Source organism: Opisthorchis viverrini (genome assembly GCF_000715545.1).
Source record: "Opisthorchis viverrini unplaced genomic scaffold opera_v5_79, whole genome shotgun sequence".
Taxonomy (NCBI): Eukaryota; Metazoa; Platyhelminthes; class Trematoda; order Opisthorchiida; family Opisthorchiidae; genus Opisthorchis; species Opisthorchis viverrini.
In genome coordinates, this window is record NW_008751737.1 from 547457 (window position 1) to 565714 (window position 18258).

General features: G+C 45.8%; 1 protein-coding gene across 1 annotated transcript in view; it reads right to left on the reverse strand.

Annotated features, from left to right (window-relative positions):
• The window catches only part of T265_04735 (hypothetical protein), a gene marked incomplete at both ends in the record, with an annotated part of 132107 nt that overhangs the window by 1257 nt on the left and 112592 nt on the right, over positions 1-18258 (reverse strand). Inside the window, 8 exons of the mRNA XM_009169548.1 lie at positions 196-315; positions 402-812; positions 2504-2667; positions 4478-4552; positions 4900-4944; positions 7080-7188; positions 10287-10394; positions 16631-17023. Of these exons, the coding sequence (XP_009167812.1) occupies positions 196-315; positions 402-812; positions 2504-2667; positions 4478-4552; positions 4900-4944; positions 7080-7188; positions 10287-10394; positions 16631-17023 (1425 nt within the window). The remainder of the gene's footprint in view (positions 1-195; positions 316-401; positions 813-2503; positions 2668-4477; positions 4553-4899; positions 4945-7079; positions 7189-10286; positions 10395-16630; positions 17024-18258) is intronic.

Here is an 18258-nt window from a genome sequence, read left to right on the forward strand (position 1 = left end):
GAGACAGATGCCTCGTTCTTTAATATCCCGTATTCTTTCTTACTAAAAAGGTCAGAAAATTTGGAAGCAGTTGGAGTCCTCACAAGCGTTTAGTTTAGTCCGGATGACGGTGGGCTATGGAATACATGAAGACACTGTATGAAAAAAGGGTATGATGGCCTCTATCAGTTGCTGCGCCAACACCAGAAAACCTACCTGTAAGGTTGCCGAAATGGGGGTGATCACATACAGGCCAGTGGAGTCACACGTAAAGTTAGCTTGGTGCAACACTCCAGAGAGTTTGTCCGTAGCTTCCTTGACCGACTGCCCGGCGACCTAAATAGCACACACGCACATAGACAGTCAAACGATTACTCAGACGACCAGGAAGATGAAAATCGAGCACTTCATAATACACTTACCTGAAACTTTTGAATATCCGCGGAAGAACATTTGGACTTTCTGGATTTAGCGGACATCAGGAGCTGAGCAGAAGCAGCGGCAACCCGACGTACAGCGGCTAGAAGACGCTCCTTGGACGGAACAAGACGTGTGGAGGTGCCAAATAGATCTTTCGAGTCAGGATGTGCATTCTCCTCCTGAAGAACGGCCGAACACAGTTGGGCTAGTTGACACATGTCCTGTGTTGCCAAGGCCACAGTGAGTTCGGTCCGCCATAGAGAGGCACCATGGTAAGAAGTGCCAGCACGCCGAGCACGGTCCACTGCATCCGACGGTGGGGCCAATCCAATAGACCTAGCCGTGTGAATCAGACTTTGGGTTGCAACAGCCACTGAGTGCGCAGACTGAAGGATGGTTGGGTCACTGGGTGGCTGAAAGCAGGAAAAAAAACTCAGCAACTCGTGTCAACCATGGTGACAGTGCTACGTACCAAAAAATAGGCCATCGGATAGTACATGCGTACCTTCGAGATCAGACGTAGGTAGCGAGTGAAGTCCTGTTAGGTAAGACTCCTGGTTTGGAAATTACCTGTCTGGGCGTGAAGGAAATGAGAACATCGCGGTCATCGTCGCCTGACTGTAACACCTTTCCGGTGCATAGCTGCCAAGCCACCAGAAGGGAGCACATGGGCTGAAATACTATCAGGTTGCCCAAACCTTTACAGAGGCAGTCGAGATGCAGAAGCTGGGTTCGGACTACGGGCCTTCCGGCCAGTAACTTCGCGCTTAGCCGGTGAGCCATCTCAAGCAAGAAAATATACTGGTCTTCGATCCTTTTGCGGGTTGGATGGAGAATATGGTCGGAAATAAACAGAAAGCGAACAGTGCCCAAGTTCATCATGCTTCTATATCCATCATTGACGATCCGTTCATATTAAACTCCGGAAAAGATCTAGAGACAACGATGGTCGAAAGGTGAATGGCCACTGTCGGTTGCCTTACCTAAAGGGAGGTTCTCCATGAAATGAGTGGCTGTGAGCACACTTTGGCCTGTCATCAGATCAGTGAGACTGATGTGCTGCGCGGCTCGGTCAAAAGGCCTCACTGCAAAACGCGTCCGGTCACTTGCGTTAATGGAAGAGCATAAGGGCGCACTCAGCACCTTGGATTGATTATCTCCAACAAGACTACGTTGCGCGCCAACATGCAGTACTGCAACTATAACGAAAATTTGTGACACGGTATAGAACAAGGACCCTGAGCTTTTTAAAATCCATAGCTTAATTACATTTGCATCAATCAGGAGCAAGTACATCAAAACTCGTAGGAAAGCCCAAGGGGGATGTCACCACTGGTTGTTTCGGTTGTTGTTATGACAGGAAGTGGATGATCCTCGGCGGAAAATCCGTTGTATCTATATTTCCGAAGGCTAGAGGGTAGAGATATCGCCAAGGTTCTCAAGGCCAGGCAAGAGCAATCATTTGGGCTCGAACCAGATGTTTTCTGGTAAACATTTCCGCACTCTAACCATTGAATCCTCCCGAGTTGGTCTTTGCATAGCCAAGTGCATTCTATAATCCAGCAGGCAGCCAATTGGCATTCATAAGCCTAGTGTACCAACTACCATGGGCTATAGTGCAACCTCCGAAGGGATAGATTATCGCAACGGTCACCTTAAATCCAGTGCCAACCGTATGAACTTTAGGTAATATTTGAAAAAGGCAACAGGCGTATCATGCTTAGTGTTCCCTCCGACTAAGCAGCTGATGTCAATTTTACTCGTGCCTACACAGAAAACGACAGAAAGTAGATCGGAAAATTACGGGATCCACTGATCCACTGAAACGAATCCGTAATCAGACAAGGGATTCTTTTTCATTCAGAATGAGGGCCCGGATGAAAGAACCGCGCGACCGTATTGGATGGAAAAATATACAAAAATACTAACCGGAATGCTTGACGAATGAAGCTAGTTCGTGGGAATATGTTCGGTCACTGGTGTTCAACAGCTACCCGACCGGAGGTAGCTCCGATCGGAAACCACACACCAAGTAACCCAAACATATCTCACCAACCAACTCGACAGATGGCAAAAGAGGAAGGCTTACAAAGAAATTACCTACCTCACAATCCAATATGGACTTTAACTGGTCGATGGCCGTGGCAATACGGAATTCAGCCTCGTCACCGCTCTTATCCTCGTCCTGCTCCGGAATCGCCTTCTGTGGTCGAAACGGGTAGCAGATAGGTCGGACGTACAAAGCACGGTTTGTAGAGCCAGGGCCAACTACAGGAGTGAGAAGGAACGGCGAATGAGAATACAATTTAAACAAAATGTGCTAAGGTTGGATTCTATTCGAAATCAATGCCCTCAAACAGCTCGCCGCCAAATAAGAGCCTATGCGATGCAGCTGAAGGTTAAGTATATGTGAATTTGACGAAGTATACTCATTTGCAAGCTAATTTGGTTTTGACGGGAAACTCAACCGAAGCCCAGTCGAATCACTTGTTTAGAGTATTCTTCAACTGGACACGCTGCATAAAGACTGTTCCATGTTTCAGTTAATAGGAAATTCCAGATGGAACTAAGATCTAGAAAAGCGAATAAATCTAATGGAGGGAACAACAATTTGACTAAGTAACGACAAAGGGACGCAAAACATAAGTAAATCGAGGCAACTCATCAACCAGCCTTACAGGTAAAATCACCGAAAAAAACATGGCTTTGGTATACCGAAGATGGTCTGAGGTATAGCGTTCCAATCAATAATCAATATCGATTATTTGGAACTCATTAGAGAAAAACCGGATGAAGCTACTCAACATTCAGTTGCCTGAGAACATCATAAACGAGAGATTCAGCTGGTCTAAAGGTGAGTCTCTCGAAAGAACCAAATTAGTTTGCAGATGAGTGTATATTCGCTAATTTCGTGCAATTTGGTTTCAAGTAGAACATAAGGTTGACGGAAACCCGGGGACTGCGCCTACCTGATGAGCCCAAAGTGGAAGTGCGAAACCGGTCGTGGGCTGTCGATGGATTTTCAGCAACCTTATGAGTACATTACAAATATACTCAACATTCCCTTATTAAACTGTGCCCCTCAGGGGAACCCACCTAGAGGGACTTGACGAAAACGGTTACTTCAAGGGGAATCTGGACTGTAAAATTGGCTTCACAAGGACCCGTATTAAGTGCTCTGCAAAGAATAGTCGCTCAACAGAACGGTCTCAGCTTACAAGGCTGACGTGTTGAGGTGTAACTCCGGTTACAACCCGAATCCAGAACACATCGATTCATCGTTTGCTGACATCACTGGAGAGCGGTCAGACAGTTCTGAATCGCTATATTCGGTACAGTACTTTCCTTAGTCTTCGTCTTGCTATCTTTAACTCACAGGATACTCCATTCTAATGGTTACTCAGCGTAGTAATCGTCCGTGCGTGGGTCGTGTTCGGACCCAAGCAGCTGCTGGCAAGCGACAATGAACGAATGCCCTACTGAAGACTGGCTAGCTTCTTGTAACCAAAGTCAATGAGACTACCTTGGATGGAAACAAAAAATAGCCATGAAAAGTGATTGGAACCAGTGGAAAATGGAAGTACTAAAATGGGAGCGGAAAGCAGATTCGTGGGTGTACGAAAGTAACCGATATCAAGTACACTCGTTTGCAAACAAAAATGTGTTCGCGATAAGTGTATTTCGCTAATTTCGTGCGATTTGGTTTCGAGTAGAACAAAAGATTGACTGAAACTTGGGGACTGCCCCTATGAGCGGTCTACTACGACTAACCGGTATCAACTTTTTTGAGTAATTGGGTTTGGTGCGTTCGGGAGAGACAGCTTCCACGAGTGGAAAATATCCATGGAGCTGAAGTCAATCAACGAAGCACAAGCTATAGTCGTGTTAAACAACTTGATGACCACTAGAAGCATAACACTATGGATATGCTGTCAATGAGCGCTCAGCAAATATCCCGTACTAGCATGCTAAAGGTAACTTTCGAAGTTCTCTGAATACATTCAATATGCTATAGCTGGAGGCATAACCATAGCAAGGTACAAAGAACGCTAGTGTCAATAATGGCAACTAGACTTACCAATGGTATAACTGGGTAAATAGTGGTGATGATAGGCCACGTGCCGTCCGATGAACTTCTCAGCAACATCCCGCCCTATCCGAAAATAAGACGTTCAAATAAACCACGTTAATATTCAGCTGTATAAAAGTTACACACAGTGTGAAGGACACCAGGGGTGAGGGTGTACATGCTGCCGGGAGCCGTTGGCCATCAAAAACAACGCAGTGACTAGACACCGCAATCTAGTATAAAAGAACACCACATTGCCAGCCAACATAAAGGAAAACACTGCCGATAAGATGTTAAGACAACAAATTATGCGCGCACACACACACACGTGCAAAAAGAAAGAAAAAACTGTTGCGCTCAAATTGCCTAAAACATGCACAAAGTGGTAAAAGCCAGAAGAAACGCACGCATGCTTACAGCCGCACACTTACATTCCGGACTACTTGCGCGGAAGTACATCACTAAGCGAGGACTCTCTGTTTAACATGCAATACACCACCAGTACGGAAAGGAAAGAAAAGGGCGACGGTGTATAAAAAAAGAACCATTACACCCGCGAAACGACGGGAGGGAAGTGAAAGGAGAGAGAGAGAGAGAAGAAAGAGATCAGTTAACCATCCCAGAGTCAAGTAATGGATTTGAATACAAAAAGCCGAATATTACACTGTCATAGGAAACCGCGGGCTCAACTAGGAGGTTACAGAATCTTGCGTACGTCCATGTGCGACCGTGTAGAATCAAACCACAAGTCGCCAGTATAGTATTTAGACGTTCGGAGGCAGTCGTACGGTCTTTAGAGGCTTTGGCGAGATGGCCCAAGTGGTTAGAGCGCGAATATCCCGACCGGAATGTCCGTGGTTCGAACCCGACCTCTGCTTCTCGATTTCCCCTATCTAGGTTCGGGCAGCCTGGCAGTATCCCAGCCCTCGTGCATCCTTCGGGTGCCATGACAGTTAGGCGCCGAAAGGGTGCTGCAGCTGAACGACGACTTTCTTTAGAGGCCTTCCATATCTGTGCGGTGGAGTGAAACCATTAAAGACATCTGCAGAGCCACGGCTTCTGAGAGTGATGAGACGCATTCATGCATAGTCCCATCACAGCGTTAGCTAGCGGTAAGATACGTCAACACAAATTTCAGCTATTTGACCTAACATATTCATATCTGGGCTATTACTCGTGTATTGCGTCGATCGTTCAGCTGTAGCCTAGCTACCATGCTACCAGAAGGAAGCACGAGAACTAGGATACTACCAGGTTGCCAAAACCTAGACAAGAAAAGTCGAGAGGCAGAGATCGGTGCGTCGGATACACACGTAAGATGTTACGGCACATATCGTTTCATTAAGGATCAGCTGTTTGGAGTGACTGTTGGTTGTTTGCCAGATGCGCCCATTTCAATTTATCTAGTTTACTAAACTCTGAATTTTTTATACAGGGAGAGGAGGAAATAACAGATGCAGACGAAACAGAGAAACACAGTGGCCTGATTCAAAGGTGCCCGATTCATTAATTCACTTATTATTAAAACTGGTGCTTGTCGGGTCAAAGAATTCCATTCCGGTGTCACCTTTTTGATGGCGCATTGGCGCCGACCGAACCGAAGAACGAGGCTTGATATAATGCTAGTTACCGAAGGCCAAACGGGATCCCGTACGGAACACAGACCAACCAGGCAGTAACCGGCAACATGGTGACGAGCGACCTCAAGTTCATTGATCCCTTGGAGGACTAATTAAGGTTTCGCGGACAAGAGGTGAATTCACAGCATACGAAATTACAGAGGTGCCTAAAATGCTGTGTAAAACTTCCAATCAAGTAGACAGGTATTTATATGTGTTATGGCAGAGGGAAACATCAACCATATCACCAAGGAGAGCAGGTCTCAGAACGATTGTCTTCCGAAAGCAGGAAACACACCATACAGGACCACGGACTTTGGGTTTCCGAAGGTCTGAGCAAAAAGTTTGAACATAAAATTATACGATTAGGCACTGACGATGAGTGAAAGGGAGTTCTTATAGTTGCGAGATCACAGTTGTACAGTAACAGCCCATATTCATCACGTAATGAACGAAACCGAGTTTTTGAGGAGGAGGATTGCTTTAACCAGAGCAATGGTTCTTCATCCTTAAGATCAGTGGCATTACTAGAATCGTGCAACGATCAGAATGATGTTTCCTCCCCTCTCCCCGTTTGGAGCTTCTCTACCCAATATACACGAGTTGCACGCAACATCCAACATCAACTTCAAATAATCAAGCATAGCCTGACGAACTAGGATCCCTTCAACTCCAAACAAAAACCTGGTCGTAGTATCAGTGTTTTGGCCAAAGTACATTGTGAGCAATCATCATGATCATCGACGGTATGACATCAGTGTTCAACACCGATGCTTCACTGCGTACATGAGCGATTGTACCCCTGTGATACGTGTAAAGCGGGAGAGATCGCAAAAGCTGTCAACCTGATAAGCGATAGTATCTGGTTACGAATAGATACCGCTTGTGTGGACGACGGCAACTAAACTACACCAAATCACGGACACTCACGTCTATCAGTATGCCACATAAAAACCAGTGAATGAAAGTGACCGAAAGAAGACAAAACATACCTCGTAGACTATCCAACTGACTGAGCAGGGTATGCGACAAATCGGCGATACGTCGTGCTGCATTGCCTATACGTTCATGATCCGCTGGCTTGCTGTCTGGGGCCAGAGACTGTAACATAAGCAGAAAATAGGAGAATTAAATGCCAGATGGATGAAGTACGTGGAGCTTGAGGAATGCGGAATTTCGCGAGGGACACGCGAGAGAGGCTGAGATTATTGATGGATAGCAGTCCCCGTAACTGTTGAATACACCAAGGACGGAAGAATGGCGCATTGAGCGACACCGGTAGGCGGACGGTCAGTAGTTGAGGGGGATCACGTCCGGCGGCGTCCGCATGGTTCCCAGTCAAGAGGCATCTCAAGCTGGAAGCTATGCAGGTTTCTTTCTTTCCGTACGTACGATCACCCGAGACGCAACAGTCGAGAAAATATACTACATGCAAGTTGCACGACAGTCTCAATACAAGAACACGGCAAAACTGAATACCGAACAAGATTTCAAAAAAGCTATTTTATTAAATTCACGAACCATCATCTTCTAGGTGAATTGTTTGAAAAGAATCCCAAGTTTTGAATGAGAATAGACGGTGAAAAAAAAACCAAACCACGATATGACGGGATTCGCATGCTTGATACCATAATGCGAATGGTATAGATATAGTTTCAGGCTTCAAAGTAAAACAGAACCAGACACTTTGTGACTCGTACAAATATGAAGGCAAGCAGGTGTGCAAAAAAAGAGCAGACATGAGGACAATTGTTCAAACGAGAATCATGTAAGTATGTGCTCTACAAGACCCATAACGCATGAGATAGATGTTTATTCGCAAATGTGTGAAACCAACACAAAACACGACACACAGACACTTGGAACGTGCTCCAGATCGTCTCGAGTGGTAGGAATCGAAGGCCCAACGATGTGACCGCACAGTCCATCAGCTGACGAGCACACTTCAAGAAAACCGGGGCACTCGGAGTCCACGCTTACGTGGTATAGACCAAATCAACTTAGAAGACATTGATGGACTGCTCTCATAACCGACAAAATTGGAATGCTGAAAGGTCCGACGTTATTTAGGCTGTTCGGTTTGCCTTCAGTAAACGCATGAGATTAGTCGAATTTTTGAGTTCCCGAGGCTGCTGTCAGAAAACCACACCGGAAGGTGCTTCGTCGGATAACGTCAACAGCTCAGCTTTGTTGAACTGATCACAGTTCATACTACAAACATCAACCTTGGTCGGAGGTGCACTTTCATTTTTTGCAGTCTGTAGACGACCAGTGAGACGGAACTACAAGGTTGATCATCCGATTTCACCAGACTAGTTGTCCTATCTTAACCTTGTGGTTCTTTAACCAATAGGTATCGTGGAAAGAGGTTATCAGTGTCCACGAGGAATCGGCCACGTATGGGAAACCGTTGCCAGATTACGAGTATTATGAGTCAAGTATAGACAGACCCAAGTTCGAAAGGCTCCGGTACCGTATCCCGAAACCGAGGGATATTGGCAACCAGACGTTGGAATTAGAAAGAACAGAGTGGATCGTAATACTGCAGAGGTAATCGACATCGCTTAATAGGTTTGAAAAGTCCCACTGTATTCGTTTCGGGAAACTAATTTAATAATCTGCAGTTCCGGAAAATACGGAGGTTGAATACTGTTCAAAAGACGTCGCTAAGAGCTGTGGATAAATTTCCGACAAAACATTAGGGTAACTTGTTTCAGGTGTACTTGTGTTCGAACGTGTTTAGAGAGGACCACACAAGATATAGTGCTCTCTTTAAATGAGCAACGTTCCTAGACGTAACACACTACTCATAAGGCTGCTGAAATCTTACGCAGCAAACTGAAGGTTTTATGGACAGATAGTACTCCCTCAATGTTAAGACATGAAAACCCAGATATACACTGATGGAAACCAACGACATATCTTATGTAACCGGATTTGTTTGTTGGTCTTCCAAGTAGTACCAGAATTTTCGTTGTTCTTAGCCAAACAGGTAAATCTGAATCATGCGTGACTTGTCACTGGTCGAACATAGTATGAAAGAAGCGGTGTCTGAAGCAATAAACCACATTCTGACTGAAAATATAAAGCGCGAAAATTTTCAATTTGTACCGCGGAAATTCAAACAGTTGAAACGGAAAACCGAGAATTCCAGCGAGGATAACATGGGTCTCTGGTGGAAGTGGTTAAGCCACGTAGCCCGCAGAGCCCAGCACCAAATCTATAGCCCTCACAACGTGTACGTGTTCTGTTTTCTACTTGATTGAACAGGTATTATTCGACGTCACCAAACTGGATTGCCTACGACGAATGGGTTTCCTGAGCATTTTGTTGTGAACTCAGTGCGTCAGCACGACTGCATCGATCCGTAGCGGAAACTCTGGCGTCAGCTAATGGTTTGGTATAGATCGACGAAGCCCAACAACGGGATGGGTCAGCACAAATTGCCGGCAGTAGAAGAAATGAGAAAAATCATAAAATCTCATGTGGGTGCATGCAGTCTTTTTGGAGATGTTTTCATCTGGCTAACTTCTACACAAACTACGACTTTATTGCTCTCGAGTTAGGGGAATTACCTACCGGAAAGAGCAACCAAATAGTACCGCGTGTGGGATTGCGCGGTTTAGGTCACAATCAAATGAGTGAGTACATACACATATCGAATGTGACCCCTTTCGGATCGTCTCGGTTGCCGGCTTTATTTGTCTTCCATTGACTATGAGACCAAAGAATTTATCCGAGCGTTCATGCACGGCAATCGATTAACAAAACAACTGATCGCCTTTATCTGGCCTCAGAAATTATTATCATACTTTATTAATCTCAGCGCACCTGTTTCGCGCCGTATGACACTCAAAAAAGTGTTTGATACCCTCTGTCAGCCGATAAGCACTCACTATGATTTTCAAGGAAATCCTGGGTCAACGAAGCTTAGTGAGGTTGTGGTTTCACTTGACAATAACCTCCGGAAAAAAATGAAGTTTGATCTAATCGATTGGAAAACGTTTGGAACCGACTGAGAACTCGTTTCGAAAGAGCTTGGTAAACAGTAGGTAGTAAGCTTAAGGCAGAACAAGGGTAAGTTGAGTGACGAACGTTGAGTGGATGTAACAAGGCTGAATGTACGATAAAACTTACATCAAAGAAACTCCTACTTTCAAACATTGCTTCGAAATCCAAAGTACACCAGTCAAACTTACGGCTTTCAGGGCGTCCAGGAGAACGGCAAATTCTTCCGCCAATCCTTTGGTAGTTGCGACACATGCAGTCCGAGTCTCGGTGACAGCTTCCGGACAACGCAGGAGCGCCTAAAGCAACCGGACAAAACGTCCATGAGATAGCGACAAGCATAGCGCCAACACCGAATATACGCCCAAAGGCACCGGGGTAAACCGTCACAATGCGAAAGTCATGCCGTTCGCACGACGCTGCCACGCTACCTAGCTGTAGACTGGCGAATGGAAGCGTGGCTGAATGCTGATTGGTTGCCACAAGAACAAACCAGCCAATCAGAATAGGGCAATCGAACGGTGGATGACAGACAGAAGCTGGAGGTCAAACTGATCGACCGGTTTCGGAATGACAGCGACCGCTGTCCCACACCCTGGTTGGATGGTACAGCGGTTTGAGTCAGTCGCGCAGACTAGCAAACAAAGCCTGGCTAGTGGCGTGTAGGAACACGTGCATGTGCACTAGCGCTAAACTCAGGCGCGGTCGAGCCCTGTGATGTCTTGGCGAATGGAGAACGGCCAGTGGACTCCATGGCTGACAGTAAAATGGTTGGGAATGGCACATTAGGTGCATACCGTACTTCCATTACTCAGCTATTTCCAAACGCTCTTGACAAAAATTGCCTGGACAAAATGTGACATTCAAAATCATTGTTGTGGGAATGCGAAACAAATTATACTTCCCAAACTGGAGGCCCTTTCTGAGTGAGACTGCGCTTATCGTGAAAAGCAGACGATGGGTCATGCAGTTTGTTAAGCCTATTACGTTTAAGTAAGCTGTTGCCGCCCCAATGAGCGCGAGACTTTACAGGTTATTGATTTCGACGACTGATCGCCTAAGGATTTGCGGCTATGGAGGAACGGAAGTAATGGTAAACAACAAGACTAGCATGTAATGGCTAGTGATGGTTGACCAATTATTCTACTGGGATGTTCATTGTCCACAGATGCTTGACGCCGACTGGCTTCTGGGGAGATTAATGTCTCCTGAGGAACGTACGCGTAAAACGCGTTTGCAACTGAGCCTCGGTTATGGACCAATATGGAAGAGAAGTATACATACACGTATACTTTGGTACCCTCTGTAGCTGCTTCAGAATAGAGCATCTTCAGCGTTCTGCTTTTGACCTGGCATAGGGCTACTAAAGAGTATGGCTGCTTCTGGTGCTAGTCGCCGTCCTGGATGGGGACCGCGTGATCCCGATTGCACCTGGTTAGAGACGCCAGAACATATGGCTGCTACTCGCTGTCAATGGTGTTCTTGTTGTCAGTTTCTATCCATATTGCCTGAGTGTTTGGAGGTGTAAGCAGCTCAGTATGATTGTGGTAGGCTAGCACTAAGTCCCTCCCCCGTCCACTTTCTTTTTTTTCACGACAAGGCTTTCTAATAATCATTCCCATATTGCTGAGTGTTTGGAGGTGTAAGCAGCTCAGTATGATTGTGGTAGGCTAGCACTAAGTCCCTCCCCCGTCCACTTTCTTTTTTTTCACGACAAGGCTTTCTAATAATCATGGTTAAGCAGAAAGGATGCATTCGTGTTAAACACTTTTTATGCTGTCGATCGATGGTGAGCTTGTTTGACAAGCAGTAGTAAAACATCAGTGCGTATTGTTTTCTTATAAACTGAATGTTGCTGACGCAATACGGAAACGGGAAACAACCACGGTTGGAACCGTTCAGTTGTTTGGTACTGGAAGAAGCGAAAATTGTGTGTAAACTCCCTTTGTGTGGTTTGGAAATGAACTCGAAATCTGTACAAAACGACAAACAACACATAGAAGAAACCCGTTTTATTTGCACATCAACATTAAAGCTGCGGTCCTGGTGTTATGCGCCGGTGTTTCATCGTCACAAAAGTGGCTGGAAATTAGAGCAGTACCAGGACAGACGTACTGAGATATCTGAGATCTGAACCCCAGAGATTTGGAGACCTTCCGGTATTTGCTTCAACACCTCACCAATGAAGTCAAATATAAGCAGAGAGAGTGGGCACCCTAGTCAGACACCACTGGTTGTGGGAAGGCTTCTGGATAGCGCCAATTATTATGTGAATATAAACAGTGCATGATACTCACGAAATTCTGGGGCATACTCTGCACAAGTGCCAAGATAGTTTAGGGCTTACCTCTCAAACTACTAGACCAACTTTCCACTTGCATTAGCAACATCCCTACTTATCAGGTCGATCCCGATTTCCGCTAGCTCTATCGTGTAGCGCGGATGAAAATCGCCCCTGAAACTGTTACATTTTGTCGACTCGATCGATGCGCGTTGACGACAGAATGACACACAGCTTCGTCAAGCGGAGCGAGCCCAAGAATGTCTTCTGTCACATAAACAGAATAACATGCTAGATTACGAGTTCAGTTTGTCGATAAGTGTAGGTGGAAAGTAACTAGCACCGACTAACAAGCTCCAATCCTATACTAGGATTATTCCATGGTGTAGAATTATGACTGTTTAGGTAGGACGGCCCGGAAAAATCACTGTTCTAACCTCGATTCTTTAGGGATTCTAAGCAAGCGGGAGACCAGCAGACCATCAAATGAGCAAAAGACACGCGTGACTGTTGTCGATTCATTAGGATTGCCGGAATTATTGATCGGCTGGGCATACACAGGCAGTCATGTCCAATCTGGATACAAGAGCTATACACTATATACTGACCAAGAAGTACTGTGGCAAAGCAACGGTTTACCAAGTGACTGAAAAGATCAAGGGATCGTTCGGCTAGCACTGGCGATTCCGAATTACTTTGAGTAGACGTACTTCGAAACCTCTGAACCTTAGTCCAAGTCAGCTTAGTATAAACTTCTGTGCAACGGGGTGGTTTCGTGGCTCTAGCGAAGGTGAGGGAATTTTCCCGACAGGTGGTGTACTATTTGACAATCTCACGTGTTTGAACCCGCGGCCATTAAAGACGAGATGTTATTTTTGTCCAGATGTCACATAATATGCACATGGTTGTGTAAACTTCGTCAAACGTGAGTAACGGACCACCAAATGTTGACCTACCAAGCTTCCAATTAGCTGATGCACTCGGCTAGACAGCCAGTGTCGAGTGAGGTCAACGAGTGGACAACCGCTAAAGATATTAAGCTCGGTTGCTCACAACAAAAAGACAAGCGTGTGGGTTAGTGTAGTCGGTTGGATTATTTTCTCCAGGGTACATAGTTCGATGTCGAAACACGGTAACTCGAGCTGAATACAGGTCAGTGGATTGTCGTCTGGTTGTACAAAACCGATACCGGAAGTTCTCGTCAAAAGTAGCGTGCACACAGGTGCACGAAATCGTATTTGATTTCATGAATTCAACCGTCCGTCCGACAAACTTAGGTGACCACAAAACTTCGATAAACAATCGAAGCGATTTCACGCAGTACGTGCGCATAGCGTGTTAACTGTACTACGGACAGTGTGCTTGCAATAAACTTTGGTGTGCACACACACACACACACCGTGTCAGAGATAACTAACACTGTGCCAAATTGCAAATCAATACGCGCGGGCTCAGATAACCAGGGCCAACACAGGTGTACAGAAAGGTGCATTCAAAAGAGGTGATGTGAGCTGGACAAGCCAAGATGTGGTAGTGCTGTGCCAAATTGCAAATCAATACGCGCGGGCTCAGATAACCAGGGCCAACACAGGTGTACAGAAAGGTGCATTCAAAAGAGGTGATGTGAGCTGGACAAGCCAAGATGTGGTCCTCCATTCACAGGGTATACATTACCTGAACGGAAGGCACGGTTACATAACGAGATGGGTGTGGCGACCGAATTTGGACGAGTGTAAAGTTCGACTATGTGAGATATCACTACAGTATCCACGGTAGCATCCGTGCCTTATTATATGTGGGTAGCACGTTCAATTGATATCTTTCAGATACGTAAACGATGACAAGTTGACATACACACTGGTTATTACTAAAAACCTAATAGTGATATCGGTCAGTGACAATGTTCTAAGTGAGACCAACATCCTAATAAAAACTACATGCAACTCGAGGAAGCCCAAACATGGTATACCATTAAGCATTTTGACTCTGATCACCAGAATCAAAACGTATGGGACTGCTTGGAACAACCGACATCGTGGTAAGTATTTCGCATCTTGATCCCAGTCTGCCTTAAACTAGATCTCGTTTAAGAAAATCGTTCAGCTGTAACCCCCTTTCGGTGCCTAGCTACCGTGCCACACGAGGGCTGGGATACTGCCAGGTCGCCCAAGCCCAGACAGGGGATAGAGAGGCAACGTCGGGTTCGAACCCCGGACCTTCCGGTCAGTGGATTCGCGCTCTAACCACTGGGCCACCTCGCCCTCTGGAACTAATTTGATTTTTTTCAAAAGGTGTGAAAGTTAAACATTAGGTGTCGAAAACTTGTATCTGCATATTAGGTTCTTTAAATTCTGTCTGTTTTATTAGCCAAACACCATAGCGCCCGGTTGATTTCCAACTCATTCTTCCGTTCACTGTGAAAGTAATTTTTTCTGAAGCTTAGATATTCCTCAGGTTATCACTGCACTGAGTGTTTTGGCCGCTTGCGTTAGCAGTTTGTTTCCCCATACCTGATTACATTGGTCAATCATGTTTATCTGGAAGGCGCGTAAAAATGAACAGTATTATTATGGTGGTCGTTGGCTTGTTCGCTGAGCTGGGCAATTTGATTGCAAACGTTTCATCACCAATCGAGGTGACATCATCAGTGCGTTGTTGTGAAGCGTAGTAGTGCGTAGCGGTCGGTTGGTTCTGTTTTGGTTACAAGTAACATAAAGAAGTCAGGTGAAATTCCGTTTTAACGGAAATATTCCGTCACGAAGGTAACTGGTTAGGTTGTAGTTCCCCTGACGCCGAAAGATTGTCATGCCAAAAGTTGTCGGACTTATCAGCGAAAAAGTTCAGATGAATAAGGGAGGCGGAAATAGTGGAAATTGTATTTAGTGCAATAAGTGATGGGTCACATATGGCACACTTGGATCCTGGTGTTTCGATTTAACTCCACAGCTTCTCGCTTCCTCGCGGTTATTTTACTAGTTATGTCCCTCACTTCTTCCGTGTTCATCCAACTTAACGGTAGAATCAGCCGGTGTGCTCACATGTACGGGTGAAAGCGGGAGATAGAGATGATTTCTTATTGGAAGCTATACGACCCAGCTCTCTTGAGAGGGAAACGCAAATTTCCGGGAAAACAGAAGAAAAATCGTTCAGCTGTGGCACCCTTTCGGTGCCTAGTTGCCATGCCACGCGAAGGTTGCATGAGGACTGGGATACTGCCAGATTGCCCAAGCCTGGACAGGGGAAGCGGAGAGGCTGAGGTCGGGTTCGAACCACGGACCTTCCGGTCAGTAAATTCGCGCTCTAACCACTTGAGCCATCTCGCGCCCCAGGAAAACAGAAACTTTGACTGATCTACTACTCGGTCAGTGAAAACCACATATGCAGCAGCAAAGCACCGGTATTCAATGCTGCTACTACTCGTGATAAAGGCGAGAACGATTCGTGCTAGGATCCTTGATACTTGAATTTAGATGGTGTGAAGAGACTAAATTTCTCTGCCCTAGTCTGAAAAAATCCAAGCCTACTTGGCTCAAGCGCATTTGTCCACGTTTACTTTTCCAAAATCTGCAGTCTACCGATATATGGATGACGTGGGTGCTAACGTACGGACACGAGGAGAACTGTGCCAACTAGAGTGATGTGAATTTTACCAAGCCCGCAAAATTTACAACCAATCACAATGAAGCCACATTCGCCTTTTGCGACCTAAGTTACGGTGAATTACACCTTATGGCAGCAATCGATACATAGTAAGGGTGATGACTGGTAGCTCTTACAAAACGTATACGAGAGGTTGGACGCGAAACAGAGGTTACGTGCTCGTGATTAGATACGTCTTTCGTTGCATCCAAATATCATTATTTCCTCAATCCAAATGATAGAGTTGGGCTATAATCGTCCTTCTCGGGCTACATGATAGCTACACAATAGAAGCAGAGCTACTGCTTATCCACTATCAGTAGGGATCAGCTTGTACAACCGCACGTTCTTGATTTTTTTTTAGACAAATACACATGATAACCGTTATAGCACATGAGCACAATAGTATAAAACAAGCCCTATTTTGTTGTTGAGGTTACTTCTCTGACGAGTATCCTCTCAAGGAAAACGATGACACTGTTTTCGGTGAGTGGGTGGTTGAACAATTCAGTAGTAAGTGAATTTCTCCGGGTACCAGCAACAAGCGGACAGAGTCCACGCACTCCTCTGGACAGGCCAGCTGAAAAAGGGAACTAGCTAAATGGTCCAACGTACCGTAGCAGCAGAAACCAGGTCAGTCACCACATCTCTCGTGGTGGCCGCAGTGCCGAGCACGTCTCGTTGCGTTTGGGTATTACCGGCTAGGATAGCTTTGGATACGGCTGTCTGGACGGGACCCGAAGCAGCTCGAGCCAGGTCATCTGGGGCCAAATAGCGAGCAATCAGACTGGACGATCCGCTCACAGCAGACACGTTGGCCACACTCGGAGCGGATTTACGCGAGCTGACAGGTGTCAGTAACGATTCCCGTTCGGGACGTGGGGCGAGTTGGGCAGCCTGATCACGACAGTACTTTGCAGCCGCGACCAATGCCTGGATGCCGCGATTCTCATCATCGGCGATGGTCTTGACTTTTTGAAGAAGAGCACCGATATTGGACAGAGTGAACTACAAGTGAAAGGAACGGATGGACTGTCAGAGACAGGCAGATGAAATCAGGATCTAAATTAGCATTTTTTTCGATTCCACTCAAATATCGACCAATTCGAATAATAGGCGAATCGATTGCGTGGGGATAGAAAAACAACAGCTGGTCGCATAGAACGTGGACGGCGAATTCGGATTGACTGCCTGTCTGTAAGCAGATACGCTCAATCACTGTTAGGAGACCAGTGAACAGAGAAGGAACTAACAATCGTCAACCAATTTCTGAAATAATATCATGGTCCGAATTACTACAAGGTCAAAATAGCGACATAAGAGACCAGATTCATCCACACGTGCTTGGGCCAGGACAAGAAAATAGATCAGTGGCAGTCGTTGGTTCACGTGTGAAAAAAAACCAAAGACTTTCTGGTTTGGCGGTAGGCAAAGCCTTCAACATAAAATTTAGCTAAGGCGGTAGGTATTGCCTACCAGGTCGAGGATCAGACACATCGTTAGTTGAAAGTTAGAAGCACTTCCCGACATCCAAAACGCCGTAGTCAATGCCAACGAGCTAGGCAGTTCAACTGAGGGTGGGAAGGGGGGCGTTTTTCAGTGTCATTTCTTTTGTTCATGGATGCAGTTCAACATTGGAAAAGATTATGTTGTTGCTGCTGCCTCTGCCTCTGCTGGGATGCAAACATTGTTTGGCAGATAATCTTAGTGGCTCAAAGGCTAGAAGTTCAGTCCGACAGGCGTCTAGAACTTTGTACACCATGGTCGTGACGTATCATCCCAACCAAAACGGTAACGCAAAAATAAGTGTTGGTAGAACTCCGACTTGGCCTCGGTCGCTTCCTCCGATGCGTCATCTAGAAGGTGTATTTTTAGATTAGTTGGAAAATGTTCGGAACCGATTGAGAAGTCGTCGTAACACAGAGGTTTGGTAAACATTCCGTGGATTTATTGTTGCCCAGAAATAAATCCAAACCTCTCCGAAAAGGGTGCAAAGTTGGCAACTAGTTTGACGGTATCACTGGGATGGCTGGGCGAAATAGCGGTACACCGTACAACTTCTTTAAGCTGACTTGTTCGCATATGACGGGGACAGAGAGCTTATCCGTACTAAACTTCGGGAGGTTCGCCGAGGAGCGTATTTAGGACCGTACAACTTAAGCTGACTTGTTCGCATATGACGGGGACAGAGAACTTATCCGTACTAAACTTCGGGAGGTTCGCCGAGGAGCGTATTTATTTAG